At 43.1% G+C, this 10,968-nt stretch overlaps 1 protein-coding gene across 1 annotated transcript in view; it reads left to right on the top strand.

The window, feature by feature from the left end:
• Positions 1 to 1,637: 1,637 nt before the first annotated feature.
• Positions 1,638 to 10,968, top strand: part of TMEM132C (transmembrane protein 132C) — a 223,039-nt gene continuing 213,708 nt past the window's right edge. The window contains exon 1 of the mRNA XM_074606548.1: positions 1,638 to 2,119. Coding sequence (XP_074462649.1) covers positions 2,044 to 2,119 — 76 coding nt within the window. The 5' untranslated portion in view covers positions 1,638 to 2,043. The remainder of the gene's footprint in view (positions 2,120 to 10,968) is intronic.

Below are 10,968 nucleotides of genomic sequence, written 5' to 3'. Positions count from 1 at the left end.
GAATTTACAATCAAGCAGAAGAGACTAAAGCTGTTACGCGTTTTTGAATGAGTTTTTCACTGAGAAATGCTTCTTTACATTCTTGAGGAGAAAAAATTATGTTAAAATTGCATCCATATGATATCCTCTTTCTGCTTTTTCCACATTTGAATTAGCTGCTACTGACAATAAAATCATGTAAACCATGACAGTACAAAGCATACTCCCAAGAAAGTTCTCTGCAGTTCCTCATCAGACACCTCTATGTTAAGGTAGTCTTTCTTGACTTCGCTTATCAAACTGGGAATTTTGTCTTGCATGAACATTAGGCTTTTTAGAATCAGACAAAATATGTTTTACTCATTTTATTTAGGGTAATATCTAATGATAAACTTTGACACCCATTACAGTAACTGACCACAGATGGAGAGAACCTCACTGATTCTGGTTGATTAGCCAGCCATTGAGGACTGGCTGTGAGGCATTTGCCTGAAAGATCAGAGCCTAATTTCCCAGGATAAAAGCAGTAGGTTGTAAAAAAAATTTACCATTTTAAGGCATTATTTTGTCATGGGGGAAAGGTTTTTTGCTTGCTTAGGTGATTTCTGCAGTCAATGCTTCTTATGCTAGAATACCTCAAATACTCAATGCTTCTTACTAAATTGCACTTTACTTGCTGTGTGCTACAGCTGTAACAAAGATTATTAAAAGTACGTTTACTGTTGGGCTGCAAATATTTACATTTTTTGGCACAAGAAAGAGGAAGATATGCTAGCCGAAATTATCCAGGATACCCAAGTGAAAGCATCAAATTAAAGGAATAAGAATAAAAACATGGCCTATGAATTATGTTTGGAAGATGGAACTGAAGAAGTGTGCAGAAGGAAAAGAAAAAACAAGAGGATGAGGAGGCAATAACAGGGCTGGAGCTGGGCGAGATCCAGGTGGGTCAAGCCGCTCTCTTTGTTTTAGGGCTTGCCGTGGGCTTCCCTCTCTTTGGAGGGAAGCAAACGTGCGTGATAAAGACTCCTGTTTTGGTAAGGCTCTTTTCCTTTGATTTTCTGTTTTTAATACGTGTCGCTTTACAGCAGGACTTTAGAAAGCAGGGGTCCAGCAGTAGGGCGGTGAGGTCGGTGATGGTCCCTCATGTCGGATGGGGATTTCTCCAGTCCCCGGGCCCAGCCGCGCCCGAGGTCCCTTGGCTCCCGTGTCCCCCTCCTCACCTCCACCCGCGGCCCCCAACCTGGCCACCTCGCACCCCCGTCTCCTGCTATGGCAGCTGGGCAAAGCCCCTTTCTCCCTTCGCAGCCCTCTCACCTCGTCCGCCTCCTCCCGCGGGCCGGGGGGGGTCAGCACCAGGGGGACCGACACCGGGTCCGGCCCGGCCCGCCCCTTCCCTGCCGGGTGCCGGGCACCCCTCCCCTCAGCCGCCGCCCGGGGGTCTCCTTCCCCTCAGCGCCTCCCGCCCCGCGCTGAAGGCGGCCGTAGGTAGGGCTCCCCCCCTCCCCCGCCGCGAGCGCCAACGGCCGCCGGCTCGAGCCCAACGGTCCCCCCCCCCCACCTCCCTTCCCCCTCCCTCCTCCTCTGAGGGAAAAGTGTGTCTGCGCGCTGCTGCCGGCGGCCCCGCGATAAAGGCAGGGGGAGCCGGGCCGGCCGGAGCCGCAGCGGAGGGCGCTGGGGTTTAGCGGGGGAGAGAGCCAGCCAGACAGCGGCCGGGGGGGGACGACCTAGCCCCGCCGGCTCCCCCCTGCGCCCCGGCTGCGGGATCTTCCCCGCCCTTTGCTCGCCCGCTTGAAAAGTTTTGCCCGGGGAGCGCGGCGGTGCCGGGGCGCCCCGTCAGCCTCAGCCCGCCATGGGCGCTGCCCGCCGGCGCTGAGGGGAAGGAGCGGAGCCGGCCATGGGCGGCAGCCCGCCGCAGGGCTGAGCGGCGCCCCGGAGCGAGGTGTGCCGGCCAGGCTCGGCGATGGCGCGCCCGCAGCGGGCGGCGGGCGGGGAGAGCTAGCGGCCTCGGCGGAGCTCCCCCCTCCCGGAGCCGCGCCCGGGACGTGTCCCGGTCTTCTCGGCATGGCGGGGGCTGCTCGGGGCGGCGGGCCCCGCAGCCCGGCTGTCAGCCTGCTTCTTGGAGCCCTGCTCTGCGGAGGTAAGCGGGGAGGCACTTGTCGGCGGGCGCTGGCGGGGCTGCGGGGGGAGCCGGCGGGTGCTCTCTCCTGGAGGCACCAGTTGATCGCCTGCGGACTGCGCTGGGCTGGTTCGCGGCGACTCGAACTCCTTCCGAAGCAAGTGTCTTGTTTTCCACCGTAGCGGCGTGCGGGCTAAATTACTCCTTCCTCCTTCTTTTCCCACATGCCTCTTTTTTTCCTTTAAATCCTGCTTCCGTCTCTCTGTGCTGTGTTAAAAATTTCGCTTTCCACTTCCCCCCGCCCCACCTTTTTTTTCCCCCCTCTCTTGTTTATTTGAACGGTAGGAAAGCTTGTATCTGACTAAAATGAGAAAGTTTCCTTTCTGCCTCAACGACGATGGTATTTACAAGTGTATCTTAATTATTGCGTTGTGTTAAAGGGATCTTCTCTGTGGGAGAGGGTGTCCCAGTCCCAGCTTGGAACGGAGTATAGGGAGTGATGAAAGCTGTTAAGAGGCACCAGGGAGTGCAATGACAGTGTTTAGGAATAGCGTCCTTTTAATTATATTGGAGTTGTGCAGTGGTAGCTCTAGAGACTGGATAGAAGCCCTGTTACCTGGACTGGACAAGATGTTATCTTGATTAAAGGGATAGCTGAGGAACAGGTTTGTCTTAGCATAGAGGTCATCTGAATGATCTGCTGTTTTTTCTCATCGCTGAACTTCTGTGATCAGAGTCTCCTTGACAAACGCAAATCTTTAAAGTGATTCAGGAATGCAGATTGTGCATGATACAAACAGGGATTGCTGTGCAGAGTAGTAGGTGACTGCCATGTCTCAACACTTCTTGTTTTCTTGCTCAGACCATGATAGTTGTGGATATTTTCTAAAAGCATATCCTTCTCCCTGTTTTGGGGGGAGTGGAGGGGACAGGACACGGATGGATGGAAACATGTTAAGCTCTCTGCGATTCATGCTGTTGCCATCACTAGGAATAAAAAAAATATTTTTGCCTTTTGTCCTGTTGATATTAGTGGTGCTGTTTGACATAAGAAGATTACTAATAAAAGACTCTTCACTGTTTAGTTTGGTCCAGTCCTGCCAACCTCTCTCCAAGGGTAGTTGATTGCAGAGGCAGCCGTGAGATATAAAGAAGTATCTCAAGACTGAAGCAAAGGGGGAATCAGTAGCAATTTATAAAGGGACTCTTCCCACCCTGCGGGAAAAGCTTCCCTGGTAGGGAAAACAAAGTACCTGGCAGAAAACTGCATGGCCTCTTAATGCTGGTCATTTTAATATAGTACATTAAAATTAATGGACATCCCAGTGACTCAACATGCTCTGAAAGTGCTGATGTGAAGAATCTGAAATACGGGCTTCTGTTTTGATTGCTGCAGCCTGGAGGTGAGAATTGTATTAGCCTCGTGCTCACCTTCAGAGACTGCACGAGATTAAGACTTGTAAAGAGGGTCTGGCATTTTTCTGGGGCAGTGTGTCTCTTCTGCCATGCAGCTTTGACAGTCACAAATGCATCTTCTCCAATAAGCATTTGCATTAGACTTAATACGTTGAGTTAGGCACCAATATATGGGCATTTTCTATCTGAAAATATTTATAAGAGAAATAAGTAGGTTCTGCTGCTTAAGGGTAGGAGAAAGTGCTACAGTGAGAGGTTATAAACAACCCAACCTCATTAAGCCGTTTCTCTCTACTGGAACCTGGGTCAGCGTTGACTCAGCCATGCTGTAAAAAAAGTCGGTAGTGGTGCTACAGCTAGCCACTGCTCGCAGCAGCTGCTGGGGGTTTCTGTGCTGTGCTCTTCCAGAAAAAAAAAAGAGAGAATATTACTTTCCTTCAGGGAAGAAAAGCAGAGCTTCTGAGCAGGGAATTTGCCTCTCAGCATTGCTGGGCACAGTATGATTTACAAAAGAGCCAGTTAATTAAACTTATTAAATAAGGTGTTTGTATGGTTTCCTTGTGAGGCCTTAACAAGCATTTCATTTGTGCTCCCCTTGTGTATTTGCACTCTTTTTGTTGGCGTGTTAGGATAGTGATTGTTCTTGAGAGCTAAAGTCCAACTAAATGAAAGTCACTTTATAGCTCGCAAGCGAAAACGTTTGTAAATGTGCTGAGAAACTTACTATTATAGACAAGTTGTCATTTGCTATTTAAAGAGCTATATTTACTTCTCCGAACTCATTAGCATCTCCTATCAGGCCTGAATTTCTAAGAAATTCTCCTGAAATCTTGCCTTAGGCATCAGTGTGCCATTATGCTGTGGTTATTATCTGGCCATAATGTTAATTCATTCAAACTCAAGAAAGAAGCTTGGCATTTAATTTGAGCCATGCCTCTAGTCAGACCAGGATGTATAAAAAGTCAGTGTGTAAAAGTGTTCTTGCATTTAGGTACAAGCACATGTTTTACACTCCTCCTAGGGAACCGGCATCCAATAAATGGTATGTATGTGTGTGAAATGATATTTACATAAGTAAATCCCAAGTGTATATATATTCCTTTCAGGAAATGACCTCTTTTCAGCAAAGTGCTAATGCATGTGCTTAAGCCTCTTGATAGCCAATAGGAGGTATTCATGAGCTTGAAGTAAGGTTATATTTTTTTAAATTGTTTTCTTGAATCAGAGCATAAATGCAGATACAAGTGTACAGATTCACTTTATAATGCATAGATTAATACTCAATTTCATATTAGCTGTGAACAAGAATTATAGAAACTGGAAATTTAGAATGTAGTAAGTCCTAAGACAGAGTTTAAGGATGCACAGCTAGAGGATTGATTCAGTTGCACAAGAAGTACATGTGTGCAAGAAAGTATTGAACATGAGCAGATGTTAAAGGTGCATGGAGTTACCAGAATTTTAGGTACTTAAGTAGTGTTTGAACACAGATGCAAACACAGTTATGCATGCATAGGTTGGTATAGCACCTGCTTTGGTTCTGCTCGTCTTTATACCACAGTAATGCAATATGTCCTTCTTTTTGTTACATTGATGTGCACACTGATTGAGGTTCTTCATTTTGAATATTGTTTCATTCTGACTTTAAATTGTTCAAGCAGTGAGGGGTTGTTTTATATCTTATTTTGAAAATTCAGTAGCATGGCATACCCTAGTGTTACGGAAAACTTCCTAAATTTTCTTTTTCTTAATTTCATCATGTTGGTGCTAGCTAAGAGCACAGCAGGGACTTGCATTATGTTAAGTTATAACTGCATGCAGTTTTATAAGTGGCTAATCTCTCTATTGGATATAACACTTTCAAAATTGAGATAATGCTCTTAATGTTCTAATTTACTTTGTTTTCATATTCAGTAGTGGATCTTAAAGTTTATTAGACACTGTACTTACCTAGTAAAATACTCTTGAATTGGGGAACTAAGTATTTGTATGAAATGAAGTAATAAATAGCACACCATTATGTTTTCTTAAATGGCTAAATATTAGTAAGTATTGACAAACTGTTAATTGAGATGAAATGATGGGGATTTTATTGAGAATTGGGATTTAGTTCTGTGTTTTTCTTTTTAAACTCCACTGAGAAAGCAGTAGTTCAGCACCACCGGAAAGGCAGCTTGTAAGGAATAGCTAGAAAGTCCCTATGAATAATGGCAAATTTGCTAGAAGTGTTGGTATACAAACTTTCCTGGGTAAAGTTTTCAAGGTAGTGCCCCTTTGCAGTAAATCTGTCTGAGCTGTTGTTTGTAATTGTGGTTAGGGTCATGCCTACTTAAGTCACTTAGTCAAGAGACAAATAACTAAATGAAAGTTTGAAGTCTTCAGAATATGATCATGACATTGAAGAGGTGTCAGAGACTTGTGCTGAATCCCAGTTTTCTTCAAGGCTTTGGTAGACCTTTGATTTAGTCATATGCTGCAAGTTTGTGCTGCCACACTGAGACTTTGGCAGTAGGTCACATCTGGCAGGCTCCACTAGATGTGTCCTAGCTATTCTGAGAGAGACAAAAAGCATATTATGATAAAAGATGTGCAAGTAAAATGGCAACAAGCTGAAAGAACTTAAGTGTGTAAAGACAGTAATTGAAAATCATCTAATATGGATGTTAAAAAAGCTAAACTGAGGATGTAAGAGAAAGAAAACATATTGTGGGTGACTTAAAATAATACTTGTCCATCAGTTCGAAGGAGACATTTACTGTATACTAGGTAGATTTGATACTGAAGAGGAAAATGTATTTAGTTAGGAAAAAGTTTAGTTAGGAAAAAGTTTAGTTAGGAAAGCTGCGTAGCAGGAATCAGTCCTTGTCTCTACTGTCAGGAATACCACTGGCTTGCTGTTTTCATCAGTCGGCCAGCTTAACACAAGTCAGCAGTGTGCCCAGGTGGCCAAGAGGGCCAACAGCATTCTGGCTTGTATCAGGAATAGTGTAGCCAGCAGGAGCAGGGAAGTGATCGTGCCTCTGTACTCGGCATTGGTGAGGCCTTACCTCGAGTACTGTGTTCAGTTCTGGGCCCCTCTGTACAAGAGGGACATTGAAGTGCTGGAGCGTGGCCAGAGGAGAGCTACCAGGCTGGTGAGGGGTCTGGAGAGCAGGTCATATGAGGAGAGGCTGAGGGAGCTGGGCACGTTTAGCTTGGAGAAGAGGAGGCTGAGGGGAGACCTCATTGTCCTCTACAACTACCTGAAAGGAGGGTGTAGAGAGGTGGGTGTTGGCCTCTTCTCCCAAGTGAATAATGACAGGACCAGAGGAAATGGTCTGAAATTGCGGCAGGGGAGGTTTAGATTAGATATTAGGAAGAATTACTTTACTGAAAGAGTGGTCAGGCACTGGAACAGCCTGCCCAGGGAGGTGGTTGAGTCACCATCCCTAGAGGTATTTAAGAAACGTCTAGATGTGACGCTTCAGGGCATGCTCTAGTGGCAGAGATCGTAGGTTGTTTGGTTGGACTCGATGATCTTAAAGGTCCTTTCCAACCGTGAAGATTCTGTGATTTCCTTCTTTCTCTCCCTCTCTCATCCACTGTGATTGTCATTTCATTAGTGAAAGACTTGATCCTGGTTTGGCCCCTTTGTCCAGTGGGACCTTTTTATTTACTTAATATCTAAATGCCACAGTGATACAAATACAGGTAATATTTTGTGATGCTATAATGTGTTAATGTAAGGTGTTTGGCTGAAATTTGAGTACTGTGTCCTTCATAGTGATAAGCAGTAACTTTCTGGCCAGAAAACTTGCTTTTGTCTAGTTCAAACTCTTGTCCTGACTTGCTCTTACAGGCCTGAGTCCTTTATATTTTGTTCAGTCTTCCTTACAGACTCAGTACCCTGGCAAAACAGTTTCACAGTGTTCAGCTCTTCAAGCAGTTGTACTGTTTTGTGTTCTGTGGACTGGCTCAGGCTCTAGTGACAGATGTGACCCCTTTGAAACAGGGACGGACAAATGGTGCATTGAAAGTTCATAGCTTCTGCAGTCTCCTCACTTAGAGGTATCTGGTAAAAGCCTGCGGATGCATCTAGCTTTGGAAATAATTTCAGTCCAGTAGTGCCTGTGTCTGTTTTAGTTAGCAAATGGAAATAGTCTCTCTCTTTATCTATTTGTTCACATTTTTTTGGGTCAATACACAGCCTCAGGTTACCATTTTTCTTTTCAACTGTATCTAGTGAAATGACCCAGTGAGTCTACTCTTCTATTTTCTTTGCTATTCTAAAGCATATTAATCTGTTGAGCTTGAATTCCATAAACAAAGTGTCATCCCCATCACTAAAATTACAGGCATCTTTGCAGCACTGGTCAATTAGGTGAACTTTTCTTTAGGGAAGTACATCTTGACTAAGTGGTTCTTTGCCACTACGCTTAAGAAATGTGCTAATGTCTTACTATTGCATCACTGACATCTTGGGTCAGTAACTTTGTGCTTGGAGACAAGCTTTTCTGGCACTTCTTTTGCTTGAATAACACAGATCACACTAATCATAGTTCTACTGTCATTATCAAAAGTGTTCTCTTACAACTCTGCATTTCTAACAGCCTGACAGATGTAAACAGCCAGACAAGTCTCCTTAAGTGGCCACTTCTTTTATTATATACTGCAGTAAAAATTTAATCTGGTTTTGACATCTGCTAGTGCTTTAAGTGTCATGTGTAAGGTCAAACACCTTTTTGTTAACTCTTTCTTCTATAATATTTACTGTTTTCTTCTACATTTGTTATGAAGTTTCTATAATCTTTTAGAAGGATGGTGTGAAATTTTTAATATTTTTATCATAAATACATTAATGTCTGTTGCTACCAGACTTTATGCATTTGGCGCTTTTAGCTGTATGTTCCTCTTTAAGATCATGAAGCACAAATCTGCTGCATGGGGAGACTGTAAGTGAATTTCCCTTTTCAATACGATGAAGCAAACACTAAGCCCCAAAACAATGGTTAGGAATTTGACATTATATGAAAACTTTGCAGTTAAGTAAAAATGTAAAGGATGGGAAGCTTGTTCAATTATGAAAAAAGACTTTGAAAAACAGTTTATGCATTTGGATTGGAAAAAAAGACTTAATGGTCTCCTGAGCACATCTAAAAGTCAGTTTCTGTGCGTGTGAAGAGGAAATCTTAAGTAACTAAAAGGTAAGCTGATATCCCATGATACTGCTGAGGGGGTTGGTCCACTAAATTCTGCTCGTCAACTGCAACAGCAATCACAGAATACAGATGTTGAAATATATCCACCAATGCATCTAATACTGTGTTACTTATGTAATTGTTGTATTTTTTCGCTTGATAAAATTTTTCAACTGAGTAATTCTTCAATTGAAAATATTTTTGAAATGGATATAATTTACAAAACAACTTTTAAAATTGTGCTTGCGTCTAAAATAATTAATATTTTTTGTAAAGCTAGCTATTTAATGTAAAACTATCACTTTGACTTCTAGTAAATGTATTCAGATACAAACTGATAATAGGATAGTACTCTATAGAGCATGTCACTAGTATTTTTCTATAATACTGTTTTGATGTTACAAAAAAGAACAAGCTCTTTGTAACGGCTATAAAAGATTTGTCATTGCAAATGATTTTTGAAAAGCATTTTAACTTTACGTAACAACTTTTTTTTTTCTTCTGATTGAGAATGAAAGTAAACTTCAAAATGTTAGTTTCTGTCCTTGTGAAATTCCATTTTCCAACCAGTCGTATTGCCTGAGGGTGCAGTTCTTTACCAGCTTGAGCCAATGTAAATTGATGCTGCCAGGTTTCTGCCCTCTCCCAAACTGAGCAGTCCTCTTTTTGTGCCAACTCTGGCATGCCTCTAATTCCTCTGTAAGCTGCTTCACTGCTTCAGGGAGATAAAGCACATAAAATACTTTTTTTTTTTTTTTTTTTTTTTTTTTTAATGAAGGGTAAGTTCGTATCACCTTAGGATCAATTTACTGCTTGCATAAGCAAAAAAAGAGGATGGGCCCAGTGGGGGAGGGGCAGTGTAAAGGAGTAGGGTACTGCAGCCTAGCACTTGCAAGGGTATGGCTTTAATTTGTTCATGGGATACTATAGTAAAAAAAGAGATTGCTATGGGAGTTGCTTACAGTATATATCCAATGCAGGATATTAAACACTGAGAGGTTAGAGAACATGAGAGGCACTTGGTAAATGACACAGCTTTGATTTCTGTATTGGGTGTTTTTTCTCATTTTGCTGATTCTGTATCATTTTGAGCAAATAGAAGTGAGGCTTAATGTATCACCATTGCCTCATGCAGGTAGAATGACCCTTTTGATGCTTAACTTAAAACTATTTTTCTGAACTCAAACCAAAGCAAATACACACCATCATTACCCCCCAACAAAAGAAAAAGCCCAAATCCCCAACTTTTCTTGCACAGGACTGGTAGCAGTGCTTCTTATTAGAATTGCCATTAAAAGAGTTTGGGTTTAGTTTCTTATAAATTCCCCAACCATTAACTGTTTCAGCTAAAATACTCCATGCCAAGCATCTGCCTCAGATTGAATACATTTCTTTTTTCTTTTCCAAAACTTCAGCCAAGAGTTCAGTGGTTTACAAGAACAGAGGTAGTGGGGGGGGAAAACTGGATTTTCCTTATTTTAAAAATAGTTGCTGACCGCTTCTTTGAGAAGAACTGATACCCCGATGAAACTTGCCAGGAGGAGACTTGTGAGATTGCTGAGAAAACAATCCAGGGTTGATTTGATGGGATGTCAAGCTAGCAACATTTGAAAGAATGAATTTGCTTATGACAAGGAAAGACTTGATGTGTCCTTACAGCTGAATTCTATGAAAATTGCTATGCACTGGGCATATGCCATATCAGGGTGAGCTCTACTTTCCTTGCAATTACAGATCTTCACTGTGGAAGCCTGACCTGGATAAAGCATAAGAACTGTGGGTAGGGACAGTGGCCATGCTTGTGCTCTCTGTGCTCCATCCCCTTCCCTAGCTGCAGGGGAGACTTCTAGAAAAGGAAACTGCTTATTGGAATAAAGAAAGGACAAAGCTGGAGCTTAAAAGGTGGGGAGTGAAATGGGCAAAAGCAATATAGTGCAGGAAAGTGTGCTCTGAACATTGGCAAGGACAAGAATCAGTTTGGGGACAGGTGGGAGGGAGAATCAGGCTTTCTGGGTAAGGGGGAAGAGTGACTATAGAAGGTGGTGTGGAGGAAAAAGTGTGGATGAGGGTTTGCAGAAAGATGAAAACCTTGGGAGAGAAACACTGAGGAAAGGTCAAGGTTGTGTAAGGGAATGTCACATGAAGCTGGGGCTAGAACTGTAATGACAAAATGAGGAGAAATATATTGGGGAGCTTATAGGGATTTTGGCCATGTGTTGATGGAAAGCAGGATTCAGGCTTGAACAAAATGGGTATAGAAGTACATAGCTGCTAGAG

Source organism: Larus michahellis, chromosome 13, assembly GCF_964199755.1.
Source record: "Larus michahellis chromosome 13, bLarMic1.1, whole genome shotgun sequence".
NCBI classification, from domain to species: Eukaryota; Metazoa; Chordata; class Aves; order Charadriiformes; family Laridae; genus Larus; species Larus michahellis.
This window is presented reverse-complemented; position numbering and strand designations above follow the sequence as displayed.